The 20,536-nt window shown below is 36.2% G+C and overlaps 1 protein-coding gene across 2 annotated transcripts in view; it reads right to left on the bottom strand.

The window, feature by feature from the left end:
- Window positions 1-20,536, bottom strand: part of LOC112686169 — a gene marked incomplete at its 5' end in the record, with an annotated part of 142,106 nt that overhangs the window by 2,055 nt on the left and 119,515 nt on the right. For both annotated transcript variants that reach the window (XM_025558364.1, XM_025558363.1), the window contains 6 exon segments: window positions 54-298; window positions 373-540; window positions 636-775; window positions 838-1,163; window positions 1,348-1,536; window positions 1,600-1,873. In XM_025558364.1, coding sequence (XP_025414149.1) covers window positions 54-298; window positions 373-540; window positions 636-775; window positions 838-1,163; window positions 1,348-1,536; window positions 1,600-1,873 — 1,342 coding nt within the window.

Here is a 20,536-nt window from a genome sequence, read left to right on the forward strand (position 1 = left end):
AAGTTTTTATGTTAGTGTCGTACGCAATCATTGCAGTATAGATTAAGTCTTACCTGTACGGCTTAGGTATCTGTCCGGTCTCGCAATGGTTTTGTAAATTAGCAACAATGTCTTCGAGCATTTGACTGCGAGTACGTTCTTGCATCCTGGCGAATTTCGGTGCAGAATAACTAGCTCGTTCGCCGTTTACTATCTTTGTCAAGATCCATTCCCGGAACATGTCTTTTTCTTCGAACACCGATTGCTCCCAAAGATATGGCTTATATGCTCCGACTTCATCCCTGGTCACGACGGATACCTGAAGAAAACAATTATTTTGTCAGCAATTTGATTCGATTAAATAGCACGCATTAACCATTAGATATATTTTACCTCGTATTTGGTTCTTTCCGTTTTTCTTCTGATTCGCGGACTAACTCTGACCAATATAAACGTATGCAGGAAATGCGATTTTATACAAGCTGGTGAAAATCGGGTATCATCAGCTTCCAGGAATACAACGCACACGATATCATTACCAATGTGTCTTTTTCTTTGGAGCTGTGGAATCGATTTTAAATATATAATTATATATTTGTACACTTTTTCTTTTGATTTTCGTTTGTCAATAATTTAACGTTTTATTTTTAGCTTACTTTTTGGGCATCGTGAGCCTCGTACGGTAACATAGTGGACACGTGAAACATGATTTCAATATTTCTCCAATTGGTATATACAGAATGTGTTCCAGTTAAATCGTGTACCGTGTCTAATCCTCCACGGTACTTGTCGAACCCTAAAAACAGGTGCAATGAATCAATAAAAACAATGTGGATTGCTCACTACGCAAAACCATACCACAAAGTCTTTTGGTCTCTCCTAAAAGTCCAAGAAATTCTTCAAATGCTAAACTATTTTCGTTATTATCCAATATCTCTTCCTCTGTAGTTTGACCTTCTTTGACGTAGATCACTCCAACTTTGAGTTCAGATTTCATGAACACTTGATCTAACTTGAGCAGTTCGTCGGCTGTATCAGGTAACTGACCGAGCACCAACGGTGGATTTAAATTGATCTCTTTACCTAAAGACCTAACCACTTCCTCGCGGTTATAGCGATCGGCGAACACACAGGACGCTGGTATTAGGCCGTGTACCGTGTAGCTAATAGCTCTGACCAATATCCTACGGGAAGGAAAATAATAATAATTATTATTATTATTAATTATTTTCATTTAAACATTTGAATGGCACGCGCACACGCAAACAAATACAAATATTTATACTTATTAGAATGTAACATTTTATATTACAAAATAATAAATAAATCTAATTTTTTTTCAATTTTTATTGAAAATAAGTTGCGCACCTGAATTGATCTCGGCCGTTAATGGTCTCTTGCTTGAGACTCAATATAATTGGACCCAGATCCTCATCATTTGTGAAGTAATTCCAATGTTCTTTTTGATAAAAGTACCTCTCGAACGTTTCTTGTTCTACGGAGGTCAACTCGAAACATCGGTTTTTCTCCCATTGTTCCTCGATTGAGGTTTTTGGTCTGCAAAATGATAAATTAGCAATTCGTTTTTACGATATTTCGTTCGCAATATAGTCGGAGTACCTGGGCGGCGGTATGACGTAATCGTCATCGTACGGATAATATTCATCATCTTCCAGTAGCAGACTGTCCGAACCCCTAGGCCGTCCGTACCTTGATCCAAAGTACTCCTGGGCGCCATCCGCACCGTCTGAATTCGAGCCGTTGTTTAACTCTCGCTCGTCGGATCCAGATTCTTCGACGCATCCAGTTTCACTTGTGATTTTCTGACGGGAACATTCGATCCAATAACCGGGAGCCGGCTGAAAGTTATGTGGCCACTCCTCGCATATATCATCTATAAAGAGAAAACGTACGTTTATAGAAACACTTAAAAATAACTAAGCACACGTAAAAATTAAAATAATGAAATAGGTTAATTGTTTGCAGTATATAGGTTTCGACATTTTCGTCTCAATCATTTTTCGTCAATTTGCTCAAATAATTGTAGTTAAACGTGGTTAAACTATTCTAAGTATAATATCCCTTATATTGGCGGAACACATTTGTGCGGGAAATACTTTGGGCTTGGAGGATTATGGCGAATTGTTTTCGATTAATTATGATAATATGTCTTACTTTGAAATTATTCTAATTTGAACAATTGTATTACATTTTTATTTGTTGTTGGAGTTAATTTTAATAATCGGTCTATAGGTGTTTTAATATTTAAATACCGTATATTGATCTTCAAATAAAAAGTGGTGAGATCAACATAAATTTATTTTATAATTGTATTAATTATGGAAAAAACACAGGATTTGATTATGAAATCAAACAATAGTACGAAACAACTTTAGTACCAAGCCATAAAACTAATGTTCGTTATTATTATTATACGTCTATAATATTAATCTACATAACGTGCAAAAGATAAAAGTAGAAATAATCTTTAAACTAGATTAACTATGAATTAGTATTGTAGGTAGTCATTGTGTTGTGGAACGGTTCATTTAAAAAGAATTGTTTACATTTGGATGGTTACAAATAGAAATTAATTTAGGTAAGTTATAAAATATAACATTATTATATATTTTACAGGTGTATCATTGTTTATCGTTGTTGTAATAATAAAGTATTATCACAAACACAGCGTGCGCATGTTATGTTAAAATCGGTCTACAAACTTTTAAATGAAGGTTGACAGCTTTTGATTAATACTAAAATAGGGTTAATATTTTTTATTAATTTTTTAATTTTTTTTTATGAACTAGAATGCACAAATTAAAAATACCCACATTAGAGTTGGTTTTATTACATTTATTTACTGCATTAGTATGTGAATAATGCATGCATTTATCTGTGAATGTCGATCATTGTAAGGTAAAATAATCATGATGAAAATATTCATATTGTGCTTCCGAACGATAGTTAGCAATACCTAAGTGTTTCGTCACAGCGTATTTTAGTTATTCAGCATAAATATGTAAGTACACCTCATGTATGTGTGTACATAAACCTACTGATACACACACTTACATAGTAGTTCGGTCAAATCAATATTTTCATACAATTCGGAAACTTATTCCGTCGTATACATATAATGAAAATACACCTTTTGGATAGACGTCATTATTTTAGATTTTAAAGTTAATAATAGCTTCTGCATGAAATCTAATCTTTTAATCCTAACACAAAATTCTTTTGTATGTTTCTGTGTACCCATTAAAAATAATCATTAATAAGGTCATGGAGATGGATTATAATTTTTTTCCGTTATACTTTTAATTCGATATTTTTGGAAATTTCCTCCAACACCGTTACCGTTGGTCATGTTCACGCACGAAACGGGTCATCTCGCAACATGGGCGAATTAATTAAAAGGGTTTTTACCAGGTTCGTCTATTTGCCAAACACGCTAGGCTGTTCCCTGATTGTTGTTGTCAAATGTGAATATTCTGATGCAGTACTGATGCCGGTCGCTTAGTATATTCACATTTACCACCCGGACGTACGAGATTACGGAGAGGGGAAAAAATTGATTTCCGGATCGAATTTCGTTTCGTGCGCGCGCCTTGGAGTCAAACAAAAAACGTGTACTAACCTGATTATATAAATTGGGTACCGACTTAATTAAGTTTAGTGATTCAATGTTATATGAACGACGCAATGGATAGACACATTTGCGTAGGGCAAAGAGATCGCTTGAACAAAGTAGCTTGGATAATTTCCTGATAAACATACACGGCGTCGATGTATCATCTGCATCCCACACGCGTATATCATATGGTTATGAAATCAAACAGATAAATTATTTAATTATTTGCACGTGTTACACAAGGGAATCATACCGCACGCCCTGGGTGGGTAATATCACACATAATATCCGCGTTGGATAACGATGGTTTTGTATAAGTATCATACGTATTCGTGTTTATAGAAACAAAGGGAGCTTTTGCATTATTTCATCGTTAAGAAAAAAAAAAAAAAAATGATAGCAATAAAAATAATTTTGAAAACTTTTACTGATGTCGATTGATTTCAATCTATACTGCTGTATAGTATTTTAATCCAGTGTTAGAAGAAATTGTTTCGATTGGTATTGGAATTTGCATAGTGTTGTTCAAAGGTCACCAATTAATATTTTTGGAGGGTCACATTGAGAATTTTGAAAATTTTCGGGGACTATCAAAATTCAAAGCATAACATATTAAAAAAAAAGTTTGGCAAATGATATATTTTAAGTCTCATATTGACGTTTAATATTGAAAACATTAAAAAAACAACTACGTTTGGTGGTAAATCAAATAAATTGACAAGGCCCCTGAGTGGCCGGGTAAATAAAACAACATAATTCCGTCTACTCAGGCAAAAACGATCTGTTTACAAATTCGACTGGTATTTTTTTCTTGTTCATAATCATATAAAAACAAGAAAAAAAAAAATATTTACATGAATTAAAACAAAGCAAGTAATAACGCAATACAACGGGAATTAAGTCAATGCAGGACGGCGGTAATGGTCTGTCGTTGAAGTGTAATCGGCACGTTCCGTAGACAGTCACCCATTCAAACTTTAAGATATGAGCGATAAGATATGCTTTAAAACAAGTTTAATATCGGTTTCCACCCGTATAAAACCAACGTATTTTATTATCGATTCGTTAACTTGTTTTCCTTGTCTGCGGGCTGGATAAAATGCGCTCATGGGCCACTATTTGGTGACCGCTGGTGGTAATTTATTAAATATTATTTGTGTGAATCATGTTATACATCATTGGTTGTGATTGCAGTTAGGTGACTACCAAAATGTTCTATGCATCTGAATTATTAATAATATTTTAGAGCGTAGATTTATTATAATCGAAGTGATGAGGTGTATTTTGGGTACAGTGTATAGTTGTGCATTAATTTTTAAAAACATTGAATCGTTATTTTATCAGTTTTCAGTTTTTTTTTTAGTGCTATGATACTACGATATATTACTATTGTTTTTATTATTCAAGTCATTGTTTGATCGATTAAATCGTTTTTCGATTACGGTAATCTGTGCGTTTAGGAAAGCCTAGAATTCTTATTTATTTTTAATTATTCTTTCGTTAAGTATTCTGAAATAGATACGCACGATTTTTATTCGACTATTTAAAAGTTGTAATCAAAGGGGTCAATAAGACGAGAAATTATTTTTTAACGTCGTCGCGTTTTTAACATTTTTTAACATCGCTGAACACCGGCTGCCCAAAAGCCTAGTTGCGCCCATGTGTATTTAATAATTTATCGTCAAGAGCACTCGTCTCGCGCGTGCGTACAGCAATGCGTGCAATAATACCGTGTACCAATGCGTCCGTCCGGCGTTCGTGTTGAACGAGTGAGGGTTCGGATGTACGATTGTTATTTATTTGTTCGGAGCAATTGCGATAGTTGTTCACTACCGCGAGCTCGTTCATCATTCGATCAGGTGAACGCGCACTACGCGTATTATTCGTGCTGTTATGGGTCATCGTCGACGACAAATGAAAACGAAATCAATAAAAAAAAAGAAAAGAATAAAAATAAAAATAAAAAAGCGTAAAACAACAACCACAGTAATGTAAAACACCAAAGCTGTAGGTTGACGACGAGACGCGATCAAAGAGTGGGCCGCGAACGTAATGGGAAATCGACTGTCAGCCAATCATGACGGTTGAAATCCGGTCCACGCCGTTTATCCGGGAACTTTTCGCTTATCTGGAAATTGCAGTGAATCGCAGAACCTGAGTCACATATCCTGTGCAACGCACCGTAATATACGAACGGGGGAAAAAAGGACGACGAACCTTTTGACAAGCCGACTTTGTGTGCCGTGTGGGCGGTGTATTGTATTATGAAACGTAAATCTCGTGTGCGAAAAAACGAATAAAAACGAATAGGTCGTCGATTAAAAATTAATAAATAATAGTATAATAATAATAATAATAATAATAATAATAGTTCGAATGAAACTAAATAAAATAAAATAAAAATTGAAATGTTCAGACGACGGGAACCAATAGTCAGCGGTTGTTGAAATCTATACAGTATTTATACATTCGTCGCCGAATTAACGTTCAATTATTAAACAAACACAGTCTGCATTGGAATATTTGCTATTTACGGTATTATAACACGTACTATACATGAATATCGTGCTGTTTTAGCTGTCGATTAATTCAAGCGATCGATATAATATGAAATTTAATTTGCTAACTTATACACGTCTGTTACAGTGCGATCGAGATCGGTTTTATTATATTGCGTTAAAACGGAGAGGAATAAAAAATAGGTGAACACGAAGGTAGAACAGTTTAAGTTTTGTTTTTGCTTTGCAAATAAAATCGTTACACGTGTATATTTACTGTGAAAATAAAATATGAGTAAGAAGATACTTGTTTGACAGAATGTACATAGATGTAACTGTAAATTGCAACAATCGACAGTTTGTAGACCGCAAATAGGAGAGTAAAAAGATAGTCTAATTTTTAATGTTTGCAAGTGAATGATCATTAAATCAATACGTATTGATTTAACATTTGTGCGCAGCAAATTTATAGATTCAAAAGATTAATATCGCATTAATCGATCAATATTTCGAATCATTTTATGTATAAAGAAAATTAAGTATGAAAAAAAAAAAAATATTATTTGTTGTATAGTAACTTTGAAGATTCGCATTTTTGTTTTTTTCTGTGAGAGTATTACCATCATATTTAAGTTGAAATATGTCGACTGTTTCGTTTTTTACGTTAAGAGTTTGAACAGAACCGTAAAAACAATTATTGAGAGAATAATGTTTAATCATTGGGACTTAATGTTTTCCAAAGGATCCAATGAAAAAAAATAGTTAATTAAATATAATAGTGCTCAAATACAATTATCTAATAACAGATTTGTTATTAATGTTGCGGAAAAATGATGTACGTATTTATAAATGTGTGTGCACATTTTTTTTTTTCTGATTTGATAGATATCGAACTGTCTTTTCTCAGTTTAAATGTAAAATTTCGACACGGGTGACCGTGGCAACTTTTTTGGCATGACACGAACAGCAGAGTGCAGTGCACGTACAAGGAGTTCTTTACGTATTCTACGTAGAAACCTGAAGCCGATACGCAGATGCGATAATTTTGCTTAAAATACTATTTCAATAATACGTTAAAAAATTGTGCCCGTACCTTACGCGTGCTGCCGGCGTTAACCAAGCTTAACTAAACGTTGAATATACGTTTTATCGTAAAAATAATCGCGTGTAAATTCACGTTTACGGTGCACTTTCTATGACGCACTCGCACTAGGCACGTACACCACTTGTTCGGACCAAGTTGTTACTTCGGTACTATTAACGGTATCGCGCAATCCCTTCCGCGCATTGCAATATTCATTTATCCTCGCGGAAACGTATCTTATCCTCTCGACTCGATTTCTCGAAGTATGCGTGTTCGCCGGGTCGCGCCGTATCGATCACGCGATTAAAACCGAGAGTGACGTCAGACGGTAATTTTAATGTTTCGTTTCACAATAATAATAATAACAACAACCGCTGGTAAGGACGCGAGTTTCGAGTGCACGCGCTCACGGCGGCTGTTATCGCGTCTCAAAATAACCCCCGGGATCCGATTAGCTTCAGCGGGGTTGTACACCGTAAAATTCGTAACGTTCGGTGCAGTTCGAAGGTACGGGTGGGCGCGAGTTCGCTTTGGAACACTGATGAATACGAGCGCACCGAAAGAGCGCTCTAAAGCGCGGTAAGTTACTAAAGGTGCGGCACGAGCGGACACAGCGGCGAGGAGAGCTGGGGAAAATATGTTCCGACAAACTCTTATGCAAATGCGTTTAGGATTCCGGAACCAAGGGCAGGGACAACAGGGGACCCGTAGTCGTGTAACACGATTCTGTTTCGCGTTGCCGCCGTAGTGGTTGTGCACGCGTAACGGTACTAACTTGTTTTCGAAAAAATATTGTTCTACAAGCGTACGTTGTACGATTCTCAACCCGGAGAACAATGGACACCGGCTTGCAACAAGAACGTCGACGAGGGGTCCGGGGGACGGGACACGAATGTTTCCGCGTGCGTGCGCAAACAGGATGAACAAAGTTTTAACGTGGTGACGCGACAATGTACGATAGACTCTCGAAATTACAATACTCCAGTGCCGTCGGTCTTGCACACACACACACACACACACACACACACTTATACGTTTTAACAAAATCGTTAGACGTCGATAAATGTGTTTCATCAGTCGGTTCTAGAAAACAATTCCACTCGCGTGGTCCGACTTGTACGATCCTGCAGCCCATAATCACCGGTATCAGTCTGTTTTGTGCTGCTATTCATTACAGCCGCTGCTTAAATCGCTGTCGTGAGAGAGAGAGGTGTCTAAACAACAATCGGTTGGTTTAACGATCTATAATACGAGTACAACATAACAATCAATAATCATTACGACGAGGTTTTCGCCCGTTACGGCATCAACAGCTTAATCAAACGTAACAACCAATAATAGCAGTGATATTATAAACACTGTTACGCGACGCGAACAACAATTGTTACATTTAATTATTATCGTTTATTGTTCGGACGCGATTCTCGTTGTCGCGGCTAAACGGATTGGGATCGGCTGACAAACGTTGGCGCGACCCGTAAAAAATGATCGATTAAAAATGAACCGTACGCATCGGGTGGCAGTACAGGGCAACGGAAAACGTATTGGCCACGATCACGGGCTTACGGAGCCGGTCTAATGTAGAACTGCTGTTACGGACGAAACAATACGGAACGAAAAGACCATCGCAGTGCATTGTACTCGCAAGCGAAAAGCGATAGACCAATGATAAACGGTCTCGCCTGTCGACGTCGGACCCCTAACATTATTTTATAACCGTATGAAATATACCAGAAGGGTTTTTATTAGCTTGGCGTGTGCGCCAGTTCAACGACGCGCCGCTGTACCTGAGGCCAGACGATACTTATACGCGTCGTATGTTCTACGTACAGGGCCGTATCCGATGACTCGGCCAATTAAACACACCGTTCTGCCACGGGGTTCGCCCACGATCGAATTATTATTTACGAGACACGCCGTCGATTGGTCTAAGGGTTGTCGAAGGTGTAAATATTTCACTGCGTTACGCTGTGATGTCGTAATTCAAGCGCCGCGTTTTTTTTTTAAGATATTTATTATTATGTACAACTAGTTTATTCAGTTTTTTATTTATACCCGTGGAAACGGATATAAATATATATATATATATAAATAAATTTACATATACATACACACACACACACACACACACACACACACATATATATATATAGAGAGAGAGACTCGTGCGTCTATAAATTTCCGGTGTTTAATATTATTTATTTTATATTTATATTATTTGGCAATTTATTTTCGCGCGCGCAAGTGCGGGGCAACCAGAGGGAAAAAGTAATCGTATGTGTAACCCGCTCGTAGTGCGTGGAATTGCCAATTCGGTGGCGAACACGTGCAGGGAATATACACGTGTGTTGTACATATACATACAGTGTTCGGTGAGAAAACTTAAAAATGCACGAGGACGGGAGTGTAATAAATATAAAAAAAAAAAAAAAACCAAAAGAATTGTACGGAATAAATGAAAAATAAAAGCGAAACGGACGAATTTATCATGTGCCGAAAAATATAAATTGAAATCGACCATCGTGCGCCACGCCGGTACCCGCCACCGTTGCCATTATTGAAATTCCTCGCGTATTTGTCGGTGGTGGCGAGGGGGAAAAAATAAAAAAAAAAATAAATGAAAAAATAAAGAAGAAGACGTGAAGAGAGGAAAAAACTATAATATTAATAGTGCCACGTCGGTACGGAGTTTATTCCTTCCTATCTCTTGTTTTTTCTCTCTCTCTCTCTCTCTCTCTCTCTCTCAATCACTCCTATCGCTCTCGTTCAATAACATTTCAATTTTCTTTTGTTTTCCGCACAATGTGCGGGACTGGCATTTAAGCATCTAATGATATAATATGCTCGGAAAATAATAAAAATTCAAGATGGTAGCCGTTATTATACCGATGGTCGCAGTCTTCGTGCCGAACGTGACACGCACGTAGCATTAATGAACTAATGGTCGTTCTTCCGCTACGGTTATTCCGCTTGAAAACGGACACATAGGACCGGAGCTTTAATTAAAACTAAGAAGAAGGATCGAGGACGCGCGTTTCATACCGGGAAAATACCGTGAATTCAAAACGGTTCCATAGTCATCTCGAAACGTTATGGTCAGTGATAGCGAGCTTGAATGGCATGAACAAGAGGAGAAGAACGGTACAACTCGGAAGGAAGTGCGTAACCGACATTTGTTTTCGGAAAAAGATCTGGGACCATGGGCTAGGATTTTCGAAAAAATAATTGCGCCTCCCGAGAGCCTGCATCCTGCACACCATCCTTAATTATGTAGTATTACGTGGATTGAACTGAAAATGATTCCGTTGGTCGGACAAGACGGGCGCAGTTGATTATTTCCTCGGCTACAGTGCCCTCCGGTGGCGCCTTTGGCGAATTTTATTTTGGCGCTTATTGCATACAAAATAAAAAAAACAGAATTTAATTTAACTCGAACTTTGTTGCGCCCTCGGCAACCGCTCGTCCCGCCGACTTCTAGTTAAGGCATTGTTCGGCTGTTGGCGACGAACGGTTGTAAATACGACGTGACAATAGTGCGACGACGGACGAGGCCGTTGCAGGTCGACGATGAACGCGTCACCGGTTAATTCGCGCGCCACCCCTACGGGGTAGTGAAAGTTACGTGTGCATTTCGTTCCGTTTCCGTTAGTCTCCTCGTCGTGTGTATCCTGCGCCACTGTATGTACTCTACCAAAACGATAATCCGTCACCGTAACCAAATGGATCGTTATGAACTGTAGGCGATTGATTCGCACACGTTAATACGCATTCTACGCGGGAGTATCGATCAATCCTTATTATGGGCAGGGAAATATTTTTTACGGAAGGAAAACGGCCGCAGATCGAATTGCTTCCTAGTACAGCACCATCGCGTTGTACCACCACTCGTAGCCCGGTGAACTTTGCAGTCAGCGTGATTGGTTCACGCGATTTATGCTTTCGATAGATTTCCTGACGTTGCGATGAACTCGCGGTAAACGCCCGTCACGCATTTATCGCGATCTGATGATCATCGTTTATGATGTCCGATTGTCAATCGATTACACGAACTGGTTCGGAGACTTTCTCGGTGTCGGTCGTGGCGCGGATTGCGTGTAATTTTTTTTTTTTTTTTTTTGTTGATTCCGGTACAAATCACCTACGCCTCAGTTGTTGATCAGTAGTGACGCGGTTTTTTTTTCGGTGATCCAATCGTGTAATCGACTGTTCTTACCGTTTCCGGTGTAGTAGTACTACGAACGGAGGCGACGTGAAAAAAAAAAAAAAAAAAAAATGAAAAAATTGTAAAAGAAAAAACGTCACGTCCGGTGCATCGTTCGCCCGAACGCCCACAGGTGGTCTTAATACGTACCCGATAATGCGACGTGCATAATGTGTGGTGTAATAGGCCAATGGAAACCTCGTGTAACGTATACTACGCAGGGATAATGCGAGCGCATGTAACCACAATCGACGAACGAAAAGGTATATTTGAGTCGTACGCGAAGTTTTTCGCGAATTATTGATCACCGACCCGTGCGCGCGCAGGGTTGGAGATATACGAAAACTTGTGCGAAAGAAATCGCGTTCGACGGGTTCCGTACGAATACGAGCATTAACCGTTGGAATCAGTAGCCCAGAACACGTCAAAACGGCCGACGTTCGAGTTGCGTTTAATCGACACGGTTCTTCGGTAAAACCGCGAGCGAAACGAAACGGTTACGATACCCGTAGGCACAAGGGACGGCTTAACGTATTCATGTCGGCCGGGCGCGTATTATCCCGCGGTACCTGTACCGTATCTTAGCAGCTATTTTTTAAATATAAAACACCGATGCACCACCGAGGTACGCGTTTCAAACAACGCGCACGTGTTACAAAGCTGTAACGGCGTACACGATTTGGTTTTTTCACATCGATCGGCGCACGTCTAATCGCTAAGTAAAGACCTTCCAGAGCTCGTGCGATAAATTCCGTATACACCGCGACAGTGAACGGACACCGAGTGATTTATTTTAACGTGTTTCCATCCCGTAGACACATCGTGCACACAATACATTAACCCCCCCCCCCATCCCTTCATCTTCGTGTACAACCGTCATATTTCAGTACACACGCCGATGCTATTACATCTATACGTACACAGGTTTATACCGGTTACCGCACCGTTACCCGGGGTACGGTCGATGTAATCATGTATGTATTGCATTGATGTGATCTAATAGGAACTTGCGACGTCTCGAACTGTTACGTTTTTCGACGCCGGAAAAACGAGTTGTTAATATTCAGTCGTTCCGCATAATTGTGCGAAACTTCATTAACATTTAACATTAAATCAGATTTTCGTGCGCACGAGGTGAAAATAATGTTTCATATTTGATCATCGAGTCGAACATTTTCGTGAAACTTAAACAGCAATAATGTGTTGATAAATTGAGTTAGTCACGCTTAAATCTTCCGTATTTCAGTATTGGTAAAAGGGTATTAACGAATTTAATTATAAATTGTCATTTCGTTTTCTGACTATTAAAAATGTGGTGAGTAAAAACGATGATTTTCAACAATATATTTTATTATTGTAAACACTTAAAAATAGTGTATAATACGTACGATTTAAATGTATATGTAATCGAGAAGATTATTCTTACGACTATGCAATGTTTTTAATTTAAAATATCTGCATAGAAAATATGTATTTTTGACGTGAGCGTTTTTATGACATTTCAATGACAATTACTGTTATTTAGTATTTATTTTATATCTGTCGACGGTTTTTTTGCAGAAGACAATTCTGTCAGGATAATTCAGCTCTACGGTAAACTTACGTAAGATAATACCGTTAAACCTTTTTTAAAAATCCATTATAGGGAATGGAAAAATTTCCAGTAAATCGGCTCTTGACATGATCATACACGGAGCTATTAATATTGTTTGAATTCAAAATATTTGATTTTACAGATCCCAGTTGGCCAACCCGGAAGGAATCATAAACGTATTAAACGCATTCGATTGGTTCGGGTTTAACCGAATGTAAATACGAATATCTTTACTTCTAAAAAGTTTTTGACATTGGAAAATAATGTTTGTGGTGTTTTTTTATTTCGATTTGAATTATACAATTTGAGCCGATCGATTCTTCTACTGACATCCTATATTAGTGAGTATATAACCTGCTCGTTATATAACAATAAATTATATTATAATAATTTAGCTGTACGTATTATTAGTTCCACTAGGAACTCATAATATACGTATCGGCACTATGTCGGTGATTTACACATGGGCTCGAACCGTATTTGTTTAGGAATTGTTATATATCAATTCGAAATTTGTCGATTTAAACAACTTAACATATGGTTTATAATGGCTTAAATGGTTCTAGCGCTTTAACACAAGTTCACTAGTCACTTGGATGATTCCAAATGAAAAATTTAAAAAGCGGTAATTTCGAAATGACTTGAACTTATTATATGAGACACTAGTATCAAATTAATTTCTCGAGAATTTTGTGAAGTTTTCCAAATTACAATAAAAATTCGTGAAATTCTCCGTTATGTACGTACTGAGCAAAAACGGTTATGTATCCTCTATACCGACATCGTAATATTATCATTTTCACATTTAATTTTCATATATTTCAATTTAGTTTAATGTTCTAAGTGGAATTTCATTAAGTGTCAATAAGAGATAACATAATGATCAAGCGGAAAAATTGTTCAACAATAATATACTTTAAAATGTCATGAAATATAATAATGCTATTGATGATAGTAATATACTCGTAATTTAGTTTTGTTCAGTTCAAAGATATTAAAAGTATGTACCTACTATTTATATTTATAATTGGCTAGGTTAAAATGAGTCGCTAACGAAAGGATAAATCGAAATTTTGTTGAAGTACGCTTCAAAGTACTATGCGCGTAACGTGTATACGTATAAAATATATTTAACACAGAAATAAAAATAAATTATTTTAACCTAAGTCAAAATCCTTTATTTTTTTTAAAAAAGTGGAAAAGTTATTATGTGTTTTACTTTATGAAATTACCGTTTTAGAGTATAAATATCATTTAACTAAACGTCTACAATATAATGTACGCAGTATCATAAACGTCAGAAGTATAATCATAAAAGATTAGTGAAGCGGTAAACATTTTATAACTCGCCCACATACACTAGCGCTCGCGCGTTCATTTTACTGCAAAAAACAAATTTTACGTACCTACTAGTTAGTTGATGCTCGCAAAAAGTTAATAAAATAAGTAATACCCTTTGTGTTTAGACGGAAATTATCTAAGTGTAACGTTATTATTGTCTATTTTCGTCGTATAATTAAAGTATGGAAATATAGAATCAATTAATTTAATGCTGTTTTGGATCGAACAACTTAATCAGTCAATTAAGCTATTGAATACAAAATGAGATTGGGTATCGAAACGCGTGCAAAAACAAAAATATCTACTTTTAATATTGGATAATATATGTATATGGTTTTGCGTTTGGTTTACATAGTTACACATGAACTCCGTCGTGAATTTTCCTCTAAAATGTTTTACTGTTAATAACTATTGGTGTACATTAATTATTCATTATGCCTATGGTTTAATTCGAAAGGAAAAAAAAAAACGTTTAAATTGTTTAGTGTTTAAGGAATTCCGTTCCTTCTTACTATACAATTCTTATCTGCCTGAAATTTAAATTTGAATTTGAATAATAAGTTAATAAATAAGTACTTTGAATAAATCTCTGTAAAGGTAATAATGATTCATAAAAATTCAAAGCATGAATTCCAATTAACTTTTTGAAGGCTAAAATAAATTATCATGTTTCACGATTAATGCATTGTATTAGCCATAAACTTCAATTAAGCTAAATAATTCCATGAAGTTAATAGTTTTAAGTAAACATTTTTTTATTTTTTTTTATTAACTTCCGCTACGTAGTCAGTTAGTTGAAAATATTAGGTAAATTTACTAATTATTTGCATTTACATTTTGAAAAGTTTTCATGCGATCATTTATTTTTATTCTTTTATACCAGATGTATTGCTATATTTTTTCTCTATATTAAATGCATTTAAACACTTAATGCTGCAGTTGTTTTCTTGTATTCAACAATTTTATCAGTACGACTGTTTCAATAATTGTACTTATAAAATGTATTCCTAGTATCGTCAATTTCGTTATAAAATGTATCTTATAAATAATAATAATTTTAAATGAATGTTTTCAACGGAATTAATATTACACATACATATAATATATACATATTGTAAAAAATTACAATATTAAAAAATATTATTTTACATTTATGAACAAACATTATTACTACTTCAAATACACTAAAATCAAACATAATACAAACAAAAATAATTAAACATTTATATTTTGATTAAAAATTAATTGTACTACTGTAATTATATTGGAGTTACATGATTAAAATACACGTACTATATTAGATATTAAATTATAGTGTTTGTATATAATTGTGATTTTAAGAGCTGCGGGATTAATTGAGATTTAAGATGTACTGCAAATCCGTTAAAAAACGCATCGTGTTCAGAACATTTACTAGATCAGTGTAATTTTATTGAAATACTGTATAATAATTTTGATCTTTTTTCATAAATTATCTATCGAAGTTTTATCGATCAATAGTTTTATTTTTTATTTTATTTCCAGTCAAGACGAAAATAAGTTGACTATATTATACGTAGTTTTACTTCATCGAGATCACTCAGAAAACTATGAATACAACCATCACCCGGCTAGCGAACGTCGTGCAGATGTATTTATTATTTATTTACTTTGGATAGTCGCGCTTAAAAAAATTGTAACTGTAACATTTAATGTGATAAAATATTAATAATTGATTAAATATTAAAGGGCGAAACGATAAAATTCAATAATTTCATACAAAATATTTATAATTACAAAATTGGTGCACCGAATTTTTATGGAGTAACGTTTTTCTTTGTTAAGTAATTTTCACGAGTTATAATGAACGCGATAAACATAAACATAAACGATCATCTGACGAGTGATGCGTATGATGCTCGAGTTCCTCGACTAGTAATAGGACGGAACCGAACACGGAATTGTCTAAACAGGAATATGGCATTCATAGTCGATGTAATAGTTTAAAAATAAATGTTTTTCCTCTAATGAAAGTATTAAAATTAACTGAACACGGTATTATATGTATTACAATAAATCATACTTTTTTTTAGTTCGGTATTCATATTTGTTATAATGGTTGAAACCTAACACACGGTAACGGTATCGTATTACAGTGATCGAAAAGAACAAAATGATCGTAAGATAAAATAAAAGGAAAATTGGTACATCTACTGCGGTTTCTGAGAAAACATTTTCAAATCCATCCATAGGTTCTGTAGGTGGAATTTCGCAACGAATATGTTCTTCGACGTGGTACCATAACATCGTATGGAACGTCCGATCAAAAGAATGGTTGACGAGTCATTTAAACGGTTGTGTAGATTCTCGCCCTCCGGATTCCAAATCAAAGATCTCACTACGGGCGCAAAACCATATTCTTACTAACGTTTCGGGACACGAACAAGCGCGTTTAGACGCGGTAACGATCGTCAGTGCAGTTTTAGTTTTACGTGCACTGTCCGCGAGAAACGGTCAGCTCGAACGGCCTACACAAAGTTCGAAGCACGTCTTGGCGTCTAGTACACCCGCCGTCAGTAGTAACACACTGTCCAACGCGCCGACTTTGAACATTCAGTATCTCGCGGATATTTGTTTAGTTTTTTTACAACGTTTTTTTCTGCACAGGCGTGAACTTAATGTCCAGCCGGGATCAGCGGCTGTGCAATAATAATACAAGCGTTTGGGCGGAAAAAATGTATTTTTAGTCTTGGAAATCGACGCATTTTTGGCAATGCAAACGATACGCGACCGCCGTCGGCCGGTTAAAATATCACGTCTGCGGTAAGGATTACACGATACAACGCTATATTTACAAGCACTCCGAGATGATGATGTCGCGGGGGCCGAAAAGGTTTGTACGGGTACGCCTACCCTTGTGTCGTTCGAAAAAGGACCCCGTGAGAGTTACTCTTATGTTACGTAAAGGATCCGCGGGCATATTCGAGTTAAATCAAATCCGAATACTATCGCTGGTCAAACTGTTACACGAGTATCGTACATAAACGGTCGTGCGTATTGAACTTTCTTCCGTCGACAAAAAAATATTCATTTGATGTGATAAATAAAAAAAAATCATTGACATCTGTGTTCGTCGCACCACATTCGATTTTGTAGATTGCCGACTATAGCATGTGCATGTGCGTGTTATGGTTTATCTTATTTTTTCATAAATTTAATTAAATATATTCTCATTACACGGCCTGCGAACTACGAAGAAGCGAATCAACGATACATTATTGAGTCGTGGTTTAAAATTGGCATTTCTCTCTGGATAATGGTGCTTTGTGGATCTGTTGTTGTTGTTGTTGTTTTTTTTTTTTTTTTTATCTTAAGGGCTTCGCGAACAAAAATGTATGAGAACCGCTACGAGATTGCGTCCGGTAAAACGTACGTCGTAGATGGCTATTGGTATTGGTCGTGGATTCGGTGTGTCTTTAAATGTAATCCGGTGTACGTTTTATTTATTTTATATATTTTTTTTTAATTTTCTGTCGCCGTACAACATTAGACAGTAAAACTCGATTTTACATCGATACACCGACGATGCGTTGCGGTACGGAAACGGATCAAAACTTTAGGTCGCGGTTCATATTAGAATAATACCGTCCGTCCCCTCAGCCTCGTTGCCGCAACCCTTATACCAATATATGTGTTTAATAAATCGAATAAAACCGTATCGCGGTCATAGTTCTTTTCTCGTCTCCGTCGACCGAAATCCGGATTGGAATCCGAAAACAAATAAAGCATTACCCGCCGCGTTCGGTACATTATATATCAACTAAGCGGTTCTCGGTGGTGGTATTAAATCTGACCGATCGTTTTCGAAAGTCCATTTCCAGGTGAATGTAAAAAATAAAAAATAATAAACGGACATCCGCGCGTTGCGGTTTCCGGTACCGCTTAACTCTATCACGCTGTGTTATTTAGATATCTCATGTGTATTTTATTTTATTTCGACTCCGGCGTCCACTACACGCAACGTCAACGGAAGTTTGAAAAACGGTAACATAATATAGATAAATTGATTTTTAAACGGTTGTTAAAATTCTCTGAACGCTTACGTGTGTTAGGGTTGTCGCTGTTTAAAGATCGACCAGGTCGAATATGGTATACGAAAAACGGAAGCCGTGTTTAATTGATCGACGTAGGTTATTTAAAAAAAAAAAATAAATAAATAAAAAAAATATTTTTACTAAAATTACACTGGTATGACGTGCGCGCGTATCTATTAGTTGCTACGAAAGCTCATCAGAATATTATAATGAACGTGATACGCGATTGTGCGCGTTAAAATAAATATCAAACGACGGCACAACGAAATTCGTGTGACGGATCAAGTAGGTATGTCATGACGGTACACGGAATAAGTATATTTTGTTCATAGGTTTTGTTTTTTTTAGTAAAAATAAATAAATAAATAAATAAAAAATGAAACCGACAAAAAAATTACACGATTCGATATTGATTTATGGCTTCGCGCGTCTTGTCGTGTCGTTTATACGAGAATTATAATATTATATGATATGTTGAGTGTATGTTGCAAATGAATAATGGAGCATGTCCGAAAGGAAAGACTCTTGAGCGCACAACATAACAGATAATATTAGGACGTTTCCTCGGGATAAAGTAGCCCACGAAAATATAATAATCTTAAGTAAAATGTTTGATATTTTTTCCCTTCGACATTATTGGTATTATTCAAAATTGTTTTAACGAACACCAAACCATTTGATCCGTCAAAGAGAACAAAAAAAAAAAAAAAAAAAAAGGAACGGAAATAATAAAAATATGCAAGCACCCTATAAAGTCGTCACGTACGTAATAATATTTTAATACAAAATAAAAAACGATGAATAAAATATCATGGTGCTAAAAATAATTAAATTTATGACGCGAACCGTAAGTTCTTTCTCCGGTAAATTGTTTTTATTTCCGAGTGCGAAAAGTTTTTAACGGTTCCCTCTATTGTTTTAGGGAGGTGTGTCACCTTACACTTATAGCCGAAACGCATGCCAGGAATTTCGCGAGCACCGTTAACCGCCACGTTGCCCGGAAAGAATTAAAATAACCGCGAAAAATACGAATCGGCCGGTCGTGAATTTTGTTGCGTTTGCAGTGGTGCAATTCGCACCGTAACTTTCAGCAAAATCGGTGACAACGTCCCGGTCAGGAGGAGATCACGCGTTTCAATTGCGAACGTTGTCGACACACGGGAACCGTTTCGTTTGTCGTTCATGAGCATCTCTTACGGTTTATTCGGTCGTGACGTACTTACGTGTCCGACTCTCACTCGTCCCGTTGTACTGTCCGTTGCACCCTGACCTTTCTTGACGGCAACGACAAAACGACAAAAAGTATGCGAATACGTTCGTTTAGATTCTTAAACTAATATTCTTATTAAAATTTAATTAAACGTTCTCTCTAGTGCGCAAGTACCTAATCCATCGTCAAAAACAAACAAATATATTCGATTTAAATTGTTGTATACTACATTCGAATACACTTTTAGAGCCAAATAACATGTGATCGATCTGTGCTGATCTGGACGTGTCTATATTGTTCTTGTCATAAAAACGTACACCTTGCTGATAAATTATTACGGTTTTATTTTTTTTCATTTCAAACTAATAATCCGTACACAGCCACGTCACTGCCAATGTATCCACACGGTTTATTTTTCCTTACAAATATTTACTTGGTAATCAATCGAAATGTTTTGCGTTTCACATTTTTGTCTATAATTATACCGAAATTCGTGCACGGGGTTTTAACAAGTGTAATCGTAAATGTGTTTAAAGCAATTTAATAGGACGACATTTTAATAAAATATTTGATCATTATCATCAGCGGTTTACTGCTGGTCGTGTTTTAGTAAAAAAGTTCTCAATTATTTCTCTATCAAAGTGCTTAAAACAATTATGGTGCATTTTTAAACCGCGAACAATTTTAAAGCACTCTTGTCAGTGCCGTTTTTCCTAATTTTTATTCTCAATCCGTTCCATTCAATATCTAAGATATGTGAGCGGCGAACTCTTACATTACATTACGTACAGCATACATTTTAGGAAGCACCATCGTTCATTAAAACTGATACGATTTAACATATTATTTTTGTGAAACACGTAACAGCCATTAAACTTAACTCATTCATACTTCTAAACTGAAAATACCGGGAGTTAAATTA

Source organism: Sipha flava, unplaced genomic scaffold (assembly GCF_003268045.1).
Source record: "Sipha flava isolate LNK unplaced genomic scaffold, YSA_version1 2_pilon_pilon, whole genome shotgun sequence".
NCBI classification, from domain to species: Eukaryota; Metazoa; Arthropoda; class Insecta; order Hemiptera; family Aphididae; genus Sipha; species Sipha flava.